This window comes from Brachionichthys hirsutus, chromosome 11 (assembly GCF_040956055.1).
Source record: "Brachionichthys hirsutus isolate HB-005 chromosome 11, CSIRO-AGI_Bhir_v1, whole genome shotgun sequence".
Lineage (NCBI taxonomy): Eukaryota > Metazoa > Chordata > Actinopteri > Lophiiformes > Brachionichthyidae > Brachionichthys > Brachionichthys hirsutus.
Genome location: NC_090907.1, coordinates 5,856,392 through 5,872,748, shown reverse-complemented (window position 1 = coordinate 5,872,748; position 16,357 = coordinate 5,856,392). Strand labels below are relative to the sequence as shown.

The 16,357-nt window shown below is 52.0% G+C and overlaps 3 protein-coding genes across 3 annotated transcripts; 1 reads left to right on the top strand and 2 right to left on the bottom strand.

Annotated features, from left to right (window-relative positions):
• Positions 1 to 141: 141 nt before the first annotated feature.
• Positions 142 to 3,659, bottom strand: LOC137901383 (ribonucleoside-diphosphate reductase large subunit). Its single transcript, XM_068745407.1, has 4 exons — positions 3,641 to 3,659; positions 1,034 to 3,015; positions 738 to 926; positions 142 to 666 (listed from the first exon to the last, which is right to left on the bottom strand). Exons 1-4 carry the CDS (start codon positions 3,657 to 3,659, stop codon positions 472 to 474), a joined length of 2,385 nt encoding a protein of 794 aa, XP_068601508.1. The 3' UTR covers positions 142 to 471.
• A 1,813-nt stretch (positions 3,660 to 5,472) lies between these two features.
• Positions 5,473 to 8,942, top strand: qpctla (glutaminyl-peptide cyclotransferase-like a). Its single transcript, XM_068745531.1, has 7 exons — positions 5,473 to 5,673; positions 6,389 to 6,535; positions 6,614 to 6,913; positions 7,449 to 7,610; positions 7,869 to 7,968; positions 8,051 to 8,167; positions 8,251 to 8,942. Exons 1-7 carry the CDS (start codon positions 5,473 to 5,475, stop codon positions 8,394 to 8,396), a joined length of 1,173 nt encoding a protein of 390 aa, XP_068601632.1. The 3' UTR covers positions 8,397 to 8,942.
• Positions 8,943 to 11,610: 2,668 nt separating this feature from the next.
• six5 (SIX homeobox 5) lies at positions 11,611 to 16,357 on the bottom strand. Its single transcript, XM_068745158.1, has 3 exons — positions 15,672 to 16,357; positions 12,336 to 13,777; positions 11,611 to 12,224 (listed from the first exon to the last, which is right to left on the bottom strand). Exons 1-3 carry the CDS (start codon positions 16,355 to 16,357, stop codon positions 11,611 to 11,613), a joined length of 2,742 nt encoding a protein of 913 aa, XP_068601259.1.

Sequence of the window (16,357 nt, the reverse complement as noted above, 5' to 3'; positions counted from 1 at the left end):
GCTGCATGCCGGACGTCTCCACTCCAGGCTTCCCAAAGGACAGGAGGACACAGACCGGCGTTCGGCCTGTACTACTAAAGGGGATGTCAAAGTATTGAATTCATTGTACCGTTCAGGGTGAAGCCTTCAGCTTAATGGCACTTTATTCATAACCAAACAGGAACTCACCCAGCTAAAACTCAGAGCCTGTTTTAACGAAGGATATCAGAAGTTTTATTGTAAACTAAAGTCACTTAAAATGCAGGTTTTACTTGGTTTGTTCTTTAAAGCCCCGTTAACGAACCAGCGTCCCGCCCGGCTGGGATCCTGAGACCCGTGAGGTTCGTTTCCTGCAGCAGCGAGCAGACAAACCTTCCCCGAAGTTTCATCCTCAAACATTTAAATCTTATTTTCCATTAAACATAAAACACATCGTGTTCAACTCTTTACATTATATTACGCTCCCCAAGTGCTTCAAGGGGGGGGGACAGATTAAGATCCACACATGAGGCACTCGTCGCGGTTCTGCAGAGAACACACCATGGCAGCCATGTTCCGTTCTTTGACCGCCTCCTCCGGGGCCGGGGCCGGGCCCTGCGCCTCCTTCAGCTTCTCCTTGTTCAGCGTGAACTGGATGGGGTTGGCGGCGGGCTTCGTCCTCAGGTAGTACATCCCCGTCTTCAGGCCCTGCGGAGAGAAGACGCGACGTTAACGCATTTTAGGGTCCGTTAGTCCGTTCGCCGTCCCTCCCGCCTCACTTGTTTCCAGCCGTAGAAGTGCATGCTGGTCAGCTTCCCGTAGTTGGGCTCCGCGATGTGGATGTTCATCGACTGGCTCTGGTCGATGAAGGCGCCGCGGTCGGCGGCCATCTTGATGACGGTCTTCTGGGAGATTTCCCACACGGTTTTATACAGCTGCTTCAGGTCGGCGGGAATCTCGTCGATGTTCTGTTCGAATCGAGTTACGAAACATTAAAAACGTTTTTTTTTTTTTAAAAAGGAGAAGAGCGACCTCCGATGGCTCGCCGCGGCGCTCCGAGCTTCATTCTGCTCACCTGGACGGATCCGTTGTGAGCGATCAGCTGGTTCTTCATGCCTTCGTCCCACAGCCCCCTCTCCGTCAGGTCCTTGAGCAGGTGCGGGTTGACGACCTGGAACTCCCCGGAGAGGACCCGGCGGGTGTAGATGTTGCTGGTGTACGCCTCGATGGACTCGTTGTTGCCCAGGATCTGGGCGGTGGAGGCCGTGGGCATCGGCGCCAGCAGCAGGCTGTTCCTCACGCCGTGCTGCGCGATCTTCTCCTTCAGCAGCTTCCAGTCCCACAGCTCGGTGGGGGTCTTCCCCCACATGTCGTACTGGAGGACCCCCTTGCTGACCGGGGAGCCCTCGTAGGTCTCGTAGGGGCCGAGCTCGGCCGCCAGCTCGCAGCTGGCCTCCAGGGCGGCGTAGTAGATGCTCTCGAAGATCTGGGAGTTCAGCAGCTGCGCCTCGGGGCTCTCGAAGGGGAAACGCATGAGGATGAACGCGTCCGCCAAACCTTGGACGCCGATCCCAATCGGCCGGTGCTGCTTGTTGGACCTCTCGGCTTCGGGCACTGGATAGTAATTAATGTCGATGATCTTGTTCAAGTTTTTCACGATCACCTTGGTGACGTGCGCGAGCCTTTTGAAGTCGAACGTCCGCTCCGGGGTGACGTACATGTTGAGCGCGATGGAGGCCAGGTTGCACACGGCCACCTCGTCGCCGCTGGTGTATTGCACGATCTCCGTGCACAGGTTGCTGCTTTTGATGGTGCCCAGGTTCTGCTGGTTGCTCTTCTTGTTGCAGGCGTCTTTGTACAGCATGTACGGCGTGCCCGTCTCCGTCTGGGACTCGATAATGGCGTGCCACAGCTGCTGAGCCTTCACCACCCGCTTGACCCGCCCTTCCTTCTCATACGCCGCGTACAGCTTCTCAAACTCCTCCCCCCAGCACTCGTCCAGCCCGGGACACTCGTTGGGACACATCAGAGACCAGTCCTGGTTGCCCTCGACCCTCTTCATGAACAGGTCCGGGATCCACAGGGCGTAGAAAAGGTCCCGGGCCCGCTGCTCTTCCTTCCCCGTGTTCTTCTTCAGCTCCAGGAAGTCAAACACGTCAAAGTGCCAGGGCTCCAGGTACATGGCGAAGGCCCCGGGCCGCTTGTTCCCGCCCTGGTCCACGTAGCGCGCCGTGTTGTTGTAGACCCTCAGCATCGGGACGAGCCCGTTGGAGTTGCCGTTGGTGCCGGCGATGTAGCTCCCCGTCGACCTGATGCAGCTGACCGCCACGCCGATCCCGCCGGCCGACTTGGAGATGAGCGCGCAGTGCTTCAGCGTGTCGTAGATGCCGTCGATGCTGTCGTCCTTCATGGCGAGCAGGAAGCAGCTGGACAGCTGCGGCCTGTTGGTGCCCGCGTTGAAGAGCGTCGGCGAGGCGTGGGTGAACCACTTCTCCGACAGCAGGTTGTAGGTCTCGATGGCCGCGCCGATATCCGACCGGTGGATGCCGACGGACACCCTCATGAGCATGTGCTGCGGCCGCTCCGCCACCTTGCCGTTGATCTTCAGCAGGTAGGACCGCTCCAGGGTCTTGAACCCGAAGAAGTTGTAGGAGAAGTCCCGGTCGTATATGATGGCCGAGTTGAGGCGGTCTTTGTTCTGGAGGACGATGTCGAGCGTCTCCTTGGAGATCATGGGGGAGTGGCGTTTGTTCAAGGGGTTCACATAGGCGTACAGGTCCTCCATCACCTCGCCGAACACCTTCTTGGTCTCCTTGTGCAGGTTGGAGACGGCGATGCGAGCGGCGAGGATGGCGTAGTCGGGGTGCTTGGTGGTGAGCGTGGCGGCGATCTCTGCCGCCAGCGTGTCGAGCTCCACGGTGGTGACGCCGTTGTACAGACCTTGGATCACCTTCATGGTGATCTGGGCGGGGTCCACGAAGTCGGAGTTCAGGCCGTAGCACAGCTTCTGGATGCGAGAGGTGATCTTATCGAACATGACGCGCTCCTGGCGGCCATCTGTAAAATGCAAATGTTTTAAATGAAGCCACGCCTTCCAGGCACGTTAACCCTTACCATCCCTGGAGACGCTTGCCGAGGAGGCGGAGTAATCTATTACTCAGAACTGCAAATTTACTCTGAAGCCACCAGCAACTGAATAACGACAGGAGTGTGTGACGTCACAATCCTTCAAAGGCTGGGTTGTTTTATTTATTTTATTAAGTGTTTTATTGAAACCACGTTCAGTGCTAACGACGCATCGTTTTAACATCCACTCTTCTATTTTTAAGATAAGATGTCAAAGTTTATTTGCAAAATCGCGCTGCCGTTCAAAGAAGACGTACGTGACGTCATCCTTTTGGCGCCAATCACAACAAAGACTTATGGCGTGGTTTTTTTTAGCCACCCTTCTTTTGTATTTCCAAGGAGCAAAACAACATGGAACATTTAAAATTACGTGCTTTTTGAAAAACACATAATTAGCATCATAAACCAACCTGCTGCACAGTACTGCTAGCTAGCTAACATCAGCCGCTTCACGACGCGTCACCGACTCGAACCGGAGAAGTCCGACCGGGGAAGTCGTTTCATTTCATGCAACTAGCGACGACGGAAGCTAACGGAAGCTAACGGAAGCGCTCACCTCGCTTTATCACATGCATGCTCTCAACGTGCGGAGTTTCTCGTCTTCAGAGAGAACAGCAGCTGCCCAAGTTCGTCTTCTTCTCCGTGTCTGAATGTGTGGCCGGAAATAATCTCCCTCGAGAAAGCGCGAACTCCTCGAAATACCGCGAACCCCCAATTTGTACGGAAGGAGTTCCTGACGCACGAGGGGGCTGGGACAGGGGGGTTTGGCCAATCAGGTGCCAGAAAATACGGGACTTCCTGTCTGGGGGCGAATCATATCCATTTAAAGTGTCAACTTCCTGTTCCGGTTATTTTCCCGAACGAAAATGTGGCGGGACAGAGAAGTAGGTTTCGGAACAAGTTTTGTTTAAATGTGATGCAGGATTTAGTAATTATGACTCACAAGACACGGAAATGTGTGTACCTACTGATTTTGCTTTATTACAGTCACCATCCTTTCTTCACATCGAGTATTTTCTAAAACAGAAATGGGTCAGAGAAGCTGGTGAATCTATTTGAAATATCCATCCAATTGTTTTTCTTTTATCTTTTCAGCTTTTCATATTTTTTGGAGGTGTGAGCAAACTGTAGAAAAAAAACTACGCAACCCTTTTATGAAAAAAGTTTATTGACTGCTCTCCTGCATTTCTTGCATTTGCATAATAAAAATCTGAATATGCTAAATTTCAAACATTACATGTCCATAAATGCCATAAAACAAAAAGTAAAAACTATAACTGTGTGTGTATTATTTGAAGCTTTCCTTTGCATTTTTATCCATAAAGATGAAACGTTTAATTACAAAATAATTAGACTCCTGCAGTTTTTGTACAAAAAGTAATGTGATAAACATGTTGTGTGTTATCAAGACATGTTGTATTGTACGAAAAGGATAAGATGAAGAAGAGACGAACAGTGGAACAAGTGTAGAGGAGCGCTGAAAATTATGGTATTATTTATTATTAATATACACCTCATTCAGTTCAGGCGTTTTTGCCGTTTTCAGAACCCGAACCTAACACATAAAACAATTTATGTTTACTCCAGACCGCTAGCTGGCAGCATTACACCCTTCAAGTTCACTATTGCGACAACAACAACAACAACAACAAGAAGCCTCACAACAGGAAGCAGCTAAAATGTTTACTCCAGACCGCTAGGTGGAAGCATTGCACCCTTAAAGTTCACTATTGCGACGACGACAACAACAACAAGAGGAGGAAGAAGCCCCACACCAGGAAGCAGCTAAAATGTTTACTCCAGACCGCTAGGTGGCAGCATTGCACCCTTAAAGTTCACTATTGCGACGACAACAACAACAACAACAAGAAGCCTCACAACAGGAAGCAGCTAAAATGTTTACTCCAGACCGCTATGTGGCAGTATTGCACCCTTAAAGTTCACTATTCCGACGACAGCAACAACAAGAAGAAGAAGAAGCCTCACACCAGGAAGCAGCTAAAATGTCACGAAAGGAGAAATGTCTTTTGGACAAAATTACTGCAGCAGAAAACTCATGAAAAGTTAGCGACATCCGGAGTGTCTCATGAGGACATCAAATGAGTTTATCTGAAGTCGAAGTGTTGCACGCTAATCTGCAGATGCTAGAGTTTATGCATAAATTATAATATCGTACTGCACTCATTTAATTAAATCAATCCTAACGCCATATTTGTCTTCAACGAACCGCGCAGCTTGACTATGAAATGCAAAGATGTGTTAACTTCGGGGAGCGGACCAGCCTGCATTCTGGACAGAACCGGCGTCCCTCCACTTCCTGTGAGGATTCCCCTCCTCCGTTAGGAGGGACACGTAGCTGTTGGAGAGACGCGCGTCTCTGGAGTCATCATGTCCCGGTCCAGTCGGAGGTACAAGCCTCTGCAGCAGAGCCACGGCGGCGACCGGGTCCGGATGTCCCGGTCCCGGGCGCTGCTGCTCGGCCTGCTGGCGGTTCTGGTGCTGGCGGTGCTTCTGGGAGTCTACCTGTCAAACGAGACCACCGATGGACAGGTGGACCACGTGGCTGTCATAAACCTGACCAAAGACAGGGTGAGAAAACAAACACACGGCTGTCAGTCCTTTATTATTGTTATTATTATTATTTAATAAATGCTGAACTAACTGGTGATGGAAAACAACAACAAAGTGTGTTAGAATTGTGCAGATGACGTCACCAGAGAGTTTTAATGGAAGAGAGCCTCACAACAAACCCGTGAGATGATTTTAACAAAGATGAAATTGAAATTCTTTTTTTTTTTTGGTGAAGAACAAATGTTTAAAGTCCGTGCTGAGCTGCGATTGTAAAGTTAAGAGCCACACTGGACTCAAACCTGAAATACAGGAATCACTGAGGTCATTACAAACCGACGACCAGAATATATTTCATCATGACTTGGTCTGATTACAGGCTGGGTTCTAATATATATATATATATATAGTTTAACTTTGTCAATTCAAACCTACATTTTGTTGAGTTATATTGCTTTTATATGCTGCATTAAGTCCTTCAGCATTTCCAATTGCTTTGTTGCTAAACACATTTTTTAAAGAGTTTTTAAGTAAACACAGTAGTTAAACATTAACAAATGCGTGAATCAGAGATTCAGTGGAGTGACTTTTCAGGGCTTTTTGGCGACCCTGTCCGACTAAAGTCGCCTCTCCTCCACCGGGAGTTTTCCGCGCTGCCGTTGCAGATTAACCGTGTGGGACATTCCGGTATATTTTATCTTGCTTATTATTAATGAATCCTCTCTTACGTCCTCAGCTGTCCCACAAACCCAGTAAGTGCTCTCCAGCCCAGATCCACCGTCTGGCCTCTCAGGTGGACGGCGCTCGTCTGTGGGAGACTTACCTGAGGCCCCTCCTAATCCAGCGGCTCCCTGGGACACCGGGCAGCCGGGCGGTGCGGCAGGTCTGGAGCTGTCTTCCACACCGTTTAAACATTCTTCTGAAACGTCACACTCAACAGGCCCTCGTTTTTCTGCTTCAGCACATCACCTCCTCCCTGTCTGCGCTGTCTGCTGGCTGGGCCGTAGACGAAGACTCCTTCCACTCTTCCACCCCTCGTGGCCGGGTCACCTTCACCAACATCGTTGCCACTCTGGACCCTTCGGCCCCTCGCAGGCTGCTCCTGGCCTGCCACTATGACTCCAAGGCTCTGCCTCCAGGCCCCCGACCCCAGGCCCAAGCGAGGGCGTTCCTGGGGGCCAGTGACTCGGCAGTGCCCTGTGCTATGATCCTGGAGCTCGCATCCTCCCTGGATTCTCAGCTTAGGTCATTCAAGCAGCAGGCGAGTGTGTTTTCACTTGAAGGGAATTCAAGACGCATCTTTTTCCTGCAATTTCAGCTAGATTGTTTGATGATGATGATGATGATGATGAATATATTTATTAGATAGAATGTTAGAGAATGTTAGAGTTTTGGTCAGCTCTCAGGATATCTTCAACAAATGGTATTTTGCATCTGTAAAAACTTGGGAAACCGTGACCCGGTGCTTTTACGACACCCCACAGACCTTGTCGTGAACATTTTCATGCAGGAACTTATTGTTTTCTACTGAAGCACACCTTATCTGAGCGCTTGTAGCTCCTTCACGGATGAGTTGGAAGCATGCTTCTTTCTGCACAGTTTGGTTTTTCAGGCGTCCCTCCTTTGCCTCTGTGCCCACAGGACAGGACAGGACAGGACAGGACAGGAATAGCTGACCTGCTTCCGGTCGTCATTTCATTAGCAGAATCCCTCCAGAAGATGTGATTCATGTTACGCTGCACAAGAGTCTAATCGGTCTCAGCCGCCGTGACGCACGTTCTCATTTTGCCCTCCAGAAACTGCCAGTGTCTCTCCAGCTGGTGTTTTTCGACGGGGAGGAGTCGTTTGAAGAGTGGACTGCCACGGACTCGCTGTACGGCTCCCGTCACCTGGCCGAGCGCATGGCTGACACGCCTCACCCCCCCGGCTCGGCGCACTCCACCGTGCTTAATGCCGTGGTAAGGAAACTTGACTTTCTGCAGAAACGCCGCCGGCACTCATGATTGTTGACAGATCCTGATCCAACTGTCGAACCACATCGCGTCTTTATTTATTCTAATTTAACTGCACAGTATTACTTGGAGCCGTAAACGCGCTTATCATGCAACATCAAAACGCTTTCTACGTTTTTACGTCTTAGTCAAGATGAGCTGTGGTTGAATTGGAACTCAAATGTATCCAGTATCCACTGGTCTTTGTTTTAACTGGTTTTCCAGGACCTCTTTGTGCTGCTGGACCTCCTTGGCGGTCCCGATCCGCTGATTGCAAATCATTTTGATAACACGGCACGCTGGTTCGACCGTCTGATCGCCGCAGGTAAGCGCTGCGTGTGAATTTTTGCATGCGTATCTAAAAATGCACGCCTTAACTCGGCCCCTTCACCCCCCCACACTCTAAGAGAAGAGACTCCACCGGCAGGGTCTTCTGACGTCTCACCCCTCGGAGCGGACGTATTTTAGGAAGGACGTCTACCTCGGACCCGTCCAGGACGACCACATCCCCTTCCTTCACAGAGGTGAGTGACATTCTAAACACGACATCGCTCGTCCTCACGGTCCTCCTCTTCCCCTCACGCTTGACCCTTCTCTTGTGTAATAGGCGTTCCCGTGCTGCATGTCATCACCACGCCATTCCCGCGGTTCTGGCACACACTGGAGGACACGGAGGAGAACATGCACCGTCCAACCGTTTTGAACCTGACCAAGATCCTGGCTGTGTTTCTGGCAGAATATCTGGGCTTCTGAACGTTTCGTGTGTCGCACAGATAACAAGTAAACGCTACACGGCTAGCATGGAAAGCACAAAAGAAGAAATTATAATAATGATAATAATGCATTGGTCTTATAAAGCGCTTTTCTGGACACTCAGACGCTTTACATTGTGCATTATTCATTCGCTCCATACTTGGTGGAATGATTTGGAGATCCCAGCCTGAGGAACTGGGAATGCGACAGGGACTTAATGTTGCTCTGGGAACTCTGGAAAAGTCTGTTTTATTGCTTTAATTTTTTCCTCCATTCCTGTGAAATGAAAGCGGTGCCATTTATATCTGTTTAAAGGCAGGCTTCGTGAGGCGAGTTTCTGTGAACGCTCTCCCGCAGTGACGACGGTGAACGTGCTCGTTCACATTCGGGCGAGGGTCTTCTGAGCCATTCAAGCTGCTGATATTGTTTCTGCCTCTAATGTTTGGCTAAATTGCACATTTTCACATGAATGCGATGATGTTGATCAAGTGAAAATCCAGCAAATGTTATTTTACACCATGCGAACAGTGAACTGAAACGTCTGCAATAAAGTTCAAATGGTTTTTCAAATTCAGCCTCGCTCAGAATTTCATGTGCGTTTTGGAGAATACGGCGTGACCTTTCCTGTTATTGGAGTTGAATATATGAAGGATGCTGTTGAAATGCTAAGATATACAAATACTGTATAAATTCTTTTTTTTTTATACCCCCCCCCCCCATGATTTTTTATTTATTTATTGGCTTTGCTAGATTTGGCAACTGACAAACAGAACTTAACTTTAAAACCATTAAGCGCTCTTAGAATAAGATAACCACCTTTAGATGATGTTTGGCAGAGGAAACTTACTCCCCACAGCTCCCAGGGGTCGGCCCCTCTGCCCCCCCCCCCCCCATGTAGTGGGCTCTGAGCCAGAGCGGCTGCGGGGCGAGAAGGGGAAGCCCTCCAGCAGGGCGTAGAGATCACAGAAGCTGCAGCTTCAGCCCTCAGCACGCTCTCCACGATGAAGAGGAGGACGAGTGCGTAGGATGCCTGCAAGGTGACCTATGTGGCCACTCTGGAGGAGGACCTCGTGCACACAAGCCACCTGCTCTGCTGTGAAGACCATCTGAAAACGGACTTTAGCCAGAGGGGGTTTCCGGTCTGATGATAACTGATGATGCATGGAGAGAAGTCAGAGGAGGAGGAGGAGCCAAGCCTTTATGTAAATGTGGTTTATTTCATCTTTATGTAATATAAAAAATAGAATGCATTTGAATATAAAGCACCCCCCCCCCCCCCTCTCTCACAACCACGACAACAACTTTGGTGACGTCAGGAGTCAGACCTGCCGTCTGTCATTTAGAGTAAAAACCTTTCCCAGGCTACGATGTGCAAAAGCCCAGAGGCTTTAAAGGCTCCACGCTTTGGTAAGAAATGGCTCATTCAAACAAACGCTGGCTTCAGACTTTTACATAGGACGTTTCCCTTTATCCTAATCTAATTTAAATGCTCAATAAAGTTCGATCTACCGTGTGACCTTCCAAAAAAGACACTTGATCAACGCGGTGACCTTCTGCATTCCAAAAACGATGACGTAGATTTAATACCTCCAGCGTAAGATTGTAAATCCTCAGTTCAAGTCAAAATGAACACAATTTCCTATTTTGCATTTTCCCCCTCAAGGACTCGCCTCGTCTTTCATTTAAAATGAGAAACTGATTGATACATGCTTTAAATAGATTAAATGTACAAAGACAACCAACATAGCTATAAAAAAAAACAACAACACACACACAAAACAAAACACCATTATTTTTAACTTTGTGACACTGAAGTGTTTTCTCGTGTACCATTCGTGGCCAAACGTTTGTCTGCCACCTGCGTAATGACAGCGGGAAAATATAATGAGGAAGGGCATTAAAAAAAACAAAATTCATGTGAGATCTGGTCACTAAAATATAAACATGTTCCCTCTGTCGAGCGGGAATTCTTAGAAGCCAGTTAAGAGGGGGGGGGGGGGGGGGGAAATGTCAGGAGAGCACGAATCCAGCCGCCGTCATGACAACACGGCAGAGCGGTGTAAACATTGTGTGAATGAAAAGGTGCAAAATGTACAAAAAGAAGAGAGACAACTGTGAAACGCAGTAACGTAGGTATTCAGAATACACGAATCCGGTACGGAGGATTTTTAGAACTTTAAAACAAGTCGACGGGTCTATTCTATATAAAACCTGCACGCTTTAAAAATAAGGCACTTATTGTCATCAGAGAGTCACACTGGGTGGACAAGCTCACATTGCTATGCTTCTCTTATTCCCCAGGTATATTCGGCTTTTCAACGGAGCCCCCCCCCCACAAGGAACGGAATAGGCTTTGCATAGAGTTTCAGTTTCCGGTGTCATTTCCACTAACAGAGGGGCCGAATCCTACGCACAATGATAATAATCCAGCTTCTGGAGATTCCTGAAATGCTGAAAGTTTTAAATTCAGTAACTTGCAGTCATATATAAAAAAAAATACTATCACATAAGGATCCTGCGTTCAGCCGACCCAACGCTGCTCTGTTGCTGAAGAAGAAATCACTGCTGGCGTTTCGGTAGAGGAATAAATGTCCTGAAACTCAGGTCTGGTCTGGACAGACAGGCAACATTTCTTATTTCTAGATGAGTGTCTGTGGTGGATCCGCGGAGAAGTTCTTCTCCTCCCGGAAAAAGAAAGGGAGAGAAAAGAAACCCCAAACAGTACAGCTACAAACGGGAATGGAATCCAGAGAACTGCTAATAGCAGTGGGAATACGGCAAAGCCATAACACATGAAATGAAGTATTCCTCTTTGGTAACGGGGCCAAGTGCAATAATTCAACTTAGCTGTTCAGTCTGGATCTGATAAATCAGGAAAGGCACATACGGACTTCAGGAAACCTCTGAGATACTCGAGTCTTAGGAAAGCCCAGAGGAGAACTGCTAGAACAAGCAGGGGAACGTCTCGTAGAACCCGGCCCATCCATCTGGCTGCAGAGAAGGGATCCAGAAAGTGCCAGCTGAGACCATGACGTTATCAGGCCCCGGTGAGAGGGCCTTCCTGTTTCCTACAAACATCATGTCAGAGATATTTAGGTCTGAGGCAGACAATGAGAAGCAAAACCTCCGACTCTGCAGCCAAACGTTTTGTTTGTTTGTTTGTTTGTTTTAGTTTTTGGAGACTCGCGGTTGCCAAGCAGCAACGTAAAACCGCCTACAAGCCCAGCTCGTCCTCCACCGGGACGGACTGGAGCTGAGTGAGAATCTTACACTCTCCGTCCATCTCGTCCGGACCCCCCAGCGCAGGGCTTCCCAGGAGCAGGGACTCCCCCCCAGGAAGGCCCAACAAGGCGGGGTCAACGGAAAGGTCCCCCTTGCCACGGACGTCAAACAACGTGAGACTAGCTGAGGTGGAGAGGGGCACGGGGCTCCAGGTGGGCGGCGGCATCACCCCGCTGTACATGGGGCTGAGGGCCAGCATGCTCTCTGGCATGAGGGCATTTAGGGTCGCCGGGGCAACTGCGTGGTCCAGCATGTGAAGGGGGGGGATGGCGGGCGTCCCGGTGTCGAGAGCACAGTACGGGGGAGACGAGCTGATGAAGCTCGGGGGAGACGTCAGACCAGTGGGGGTGGGGGTGGGCTCCGAGGTGGCTGCAGGGGGGGTGGAGGGGGCGACAGAGGGGCTGAGGCCATTGACAGAGATGGGTGGAGCCTCTGGTGGGAGTGGCTTCAGGGGTAAACTGGCCAGCTGGATTCCTGCCGGGATGGTGAGAATCAGCTTGCCCTGCTGGACACTCAGGTAGGGGCCTCCACCGAGGAGAAGGTTACCTAGGGGGGGGGGGCACACAGAGACAACATTTAAACAAGAGGGGCAGCTGTTGCTATATAAATGTAAAAAGAGAATTTCTTGCCCCCCCCCCCCACAGATCTCAGAGCTACCTGGAGGAGCAGAGGGCAGCTGGATGATCCCAGAGTTGAGGAGCTGCACCCCTGGGGGGCCCACACTCGGGACGGGCCTCAACTGGTTGATCCTGAGCGGACCCTGCGGGACCCCTCCAGCTGCGGGGGCTGAAGTCAGGATCTGTAACGGTACCCCAGCGGAGGGGATGGAGAGAGACGGACCGGCAGGCACCACTTGGGGGAAAGAGATGGCGGACGCCGATTGGACGGGGGACACTGGGACCAGCTGGGGCATGGAGAGGGGGACCAGCTGAGGGGTGCCTTTGGCTCGGGGGCCCGGGACTACTTGTGTCGGGGAAGAGATGGAAATAACTTGTGGGACCGGATGGTCTCCCTGCTGAGGGATCCGGCTGCTCAGCTGCGAGACGGAGACGATGGCCGCCGCGGCGCCTTCGGGCAGGCTCGTCGACGCGTCCTGCTGATGCATCAGTCTGCTGCCCGCGTTCATTGTCTGGTTTTGGAACCGCGGCGCCGACGAGGTAAGGGGGGCCAGCGGGACCAGCCGAGGGCACGGGGACGCCTGGGCTCCTGACGAATGCTGGACCAGCTGGGAAACGGGAACGCCCTGGATGGACGGCACAACCTGGGGCAGAGACAACACTTGAGGCGCGGGGCCGCCGGGGGAGACCGCAGAGCTGCACGGGTTCAACTGGCAGCCGGCAGGGGCAAAGACAACGTAGTCCCCCCCTTGTTGACCGGCGAGAGACAGGGCAGAGGACGAGAACGCCATGCCCGTGGACGCCACGGCGGCTGAGAGGGCGAGGGACTCCTGGTGTCGGGGGTTTTGTGCTAAGACGAGCGGAGGCACGCTCGGGGAGGGGGGGGACAAAGACGAAGAAGACGACACCGTCTGGCTTCTGCTGTCCGCGACGGGGACGCCGATGAAGTCTGTCGCATCGTCTTCGCTTGTCTTCGTTTGCAAAGGATTAGAAACGACGGACGGAGGGCTCGCCGCCGGCGTTGCGTTAGCGTCAGCGCCAACGACAGCCGCTGGAAGGGCGCTTGGCCCGGCCCCCGGGGAGGAAACCCCCGCCTGTGGCACGGACGCTTCCCGCCGGAGCGGCGCGCCGACGCCGGGCTTGCTTGTGACCTGGGCGCCATTCAGCATCAGAGGAGCGTTGGTCGCGACGGGACTCAGGGTGACCGTTTGGCAATCGCCCAAGTTGAGCCCGTTGATTATGACGCCGGCGCCGGCGCTGGAGATGAGGGGGTTCCCGTTGAGAAGCAGCGACTGGGAGGCGGCGAGGAAACCGCCGGAGCCGTTGAGAATGAGCTGCCCTCCGTTGCTGCAGGGGACGGCGGACAGAGAGATGATGGCGGACGCCGCGGAGCCGGCGGAGCCGGCGGCCTCCTCCGGCCTGTCGGGGGCGTCGTCCATGGGGCTCGCTTCGTCCTCGGTGCTGTGGTTCCCGTCAGACTCGCTGGAACGGAGGAAAAGAATAAATACATCCGGCTTTGAGAAATGAGAAACAAATAGCAGCCGGGATTACCAATCCAGCCTAGATTAGATTGACAAGGTAACATTTTAACTACGACTACTGCTGTACTTTCGGCTTGTCCCTCCAGGGGTCGCCACAGCAAATCAACCTTCTCCACTTCACCCTGTCCTTTGCATCGTCCTTCCCAACACCAGCCACTCTCATGTCCTCCCTCACTACGTCCATGTATCTTCTCCTGGGTCGTCCTCTAGCCCTGTTCCCTGGCAGTTCCATCCTCAGCATCCTTCTGCCGATATAGTCCCCGTCTCTCCTCTGGACATGTCCAAACCATCAAAGTCTGTCCTCTCTGACCTTGTCTCCAAAACGTCTAACCTTCACTGTCCCTCTTATTGTCTAATTTCTAATTCTATCCAACCTGGTCACTCCCAAGGAGAACCTCAGCATCTTCATCTCCTCCACTTCTAGCTCCGCCTCCTGTCTTTTCCTCAGAGACACTGTCTCTAAGCCGTCCATCATGGCTGTCCTCACCACTGTCTTGTAGACCTCGCTGACACTCTCCTATCACAGAGCACATACGTTCCTCCACCCGGTCCAGCCTGCCTGCACTCGATTCTTCTCTTCCTTTCCACATTCTCTCCATCACTCTGCACTGTTGACCCTAAAGGTACCTGAAGTCCTCTCCCTTCTTTACCTCTAGTTCTTGTGACCTCACTGCCCCCCCCCCCCCGGGACCTTCTCATCAACCTGCACACTCAAGCTGGAGGACCTACAGGGAACCCCAGGAGATACAGGGAGAACATGCAGAAAGCTTCCTGGATATGAACTCATGACCTTCTTATTGAGTGTCAATGCCTGACAGCATATTTCAGCAATTAAATATTTAACTAAGCACTTAGTAAATACTTCTACTACTTTAGGGTGTTTTTTTTCTGACACACCTTCAATATTTCCGTGCAACTGATGACTCACAAAAATAGATTTTTAGAGGTGGATTAAAGACGGTCCAAAGCAGTCCTGCAGAAACAGCCTTTTCTTTTTTCTTTCTCTTCTTTACCTCCTCTCTGCCTTAGACCGTTGAATCCCCCCCCCACCACCTACCCCCCCTTCTAGTCTCGCCCTGCAGGGCCCCCTCGACAGCAGTGCAGGGTTTGTGGAAACTTGAGCCACGGTGGCGCCTTGGATCTCACATTTCATAACAAAGCAACATGCTCCTGGTGTAAAAAAAAAAAAGAAAAAGAATCTGTGTGGCTTTGGTGCTGTCAAACAATCTGCCCCCTTTTGTTCATCTGGCTGCAGGTAGGAGGGGGTGGTGGGGTGGTGCAGGTAGGTAGGGGGGTGCAGGTAGGGAGGGTGCAGGTAGGAGGGTGCAGGTAGGAGGGGGGGTGCAGGTAGGGAGGGTGCAGGTAGGAGGGGGGGGTGCAGGTAGGTAGGGGGGTGCAGGTAGGGAGGGTGCAGGTAGGAGGGTGCAGGTAGGGAGGGGGTGCAGGTAGGAGGGTGCAGGTAGGAGGGTGCAGGTAGGAGGGTGCAGGTAGGGAGGGGGTGCAGGTAGGGAGGGGGTGCAGGTAGGAGGGTGCAGGTAGCAGGTAGGAGGGTGCAGGTAGGAGGGTGCAGGTAGGAGGGTGCAGGTAGGAGGGTGCAGGTAGGGAGGGTGCAGGTAGGAGGGTGCAGGTAGGGAGGGGGTGCAGGTAGGAGGGTGCAGGTAGGCAGGGTGGCTGTTTGATGTGCATTGTGTACCTGCGTAGGTCTTTATGTCTTTGTGTTTAGCATGAAGGTCCAGTTTGGATGAAACACAAAGGAAAGATAAGAGCAGATAGTGGCTAGACCCCCCCCCCCCCCCATACACAGATGTGTGTGTTGTTGTTGTTGATGGTCTTGCCTTTTGCTGTGGGTCCCGGACGGGGTCCTGTCCCTCTGCCTGCGGTTCTTGAACCAGTTGCTGACCTGCGTGAGGGACAGCCCGGTGCCTTTGGCCAGGTTCTTCTTCTCGTCCGGGGTGGGGTACCGGTTGCCCTTGTAGCACTCCTTCAGGGCGTTGCGGGACTTCTCTTTGAAGCAGTAGACGGTCTCCTCTCCGTCCCAGATGGTCTTTGGCAGGGGGAACTTCTTCCTGAGCCGGTACTTGTCCACGGCTCCCAGGCTGCGGCCCCGGGACCTCTCCGCCTCCTTGTAGCGGGCTCTCAGGTACAGGTCCTGCAGGAAGCCGTGGTTCGACGGGTGGAACGCGTAGCTCTCCAGGATGCCGTAGAGCTCCTTGAACTCTTCCCGGTGGAAGGCCACCAGGGCCCGGGCCTTCAGCAGCGTCTCGTTGCCACGTAGCAGGTCGGACGAAGGCGGTATGGTGGACAGAAACGTCCACAGGCGATCCACATTGCCCGCTTGCAGGAGGGCCTCGCAGAGACAGGAGACTTGCTCAGTGGAAAAACTCAGAGCCGACTTTTGGAAACTTTGGAGTAATTGTTCCGAAACTTGGACGGGATCGTTCTCTTCTTTTAACTCCGCTGCCGTTGGCTCCTCCGCGCTGTTTTCAGATTGTTCGGGGGAATCCAGCGACAAGGAAGCCAT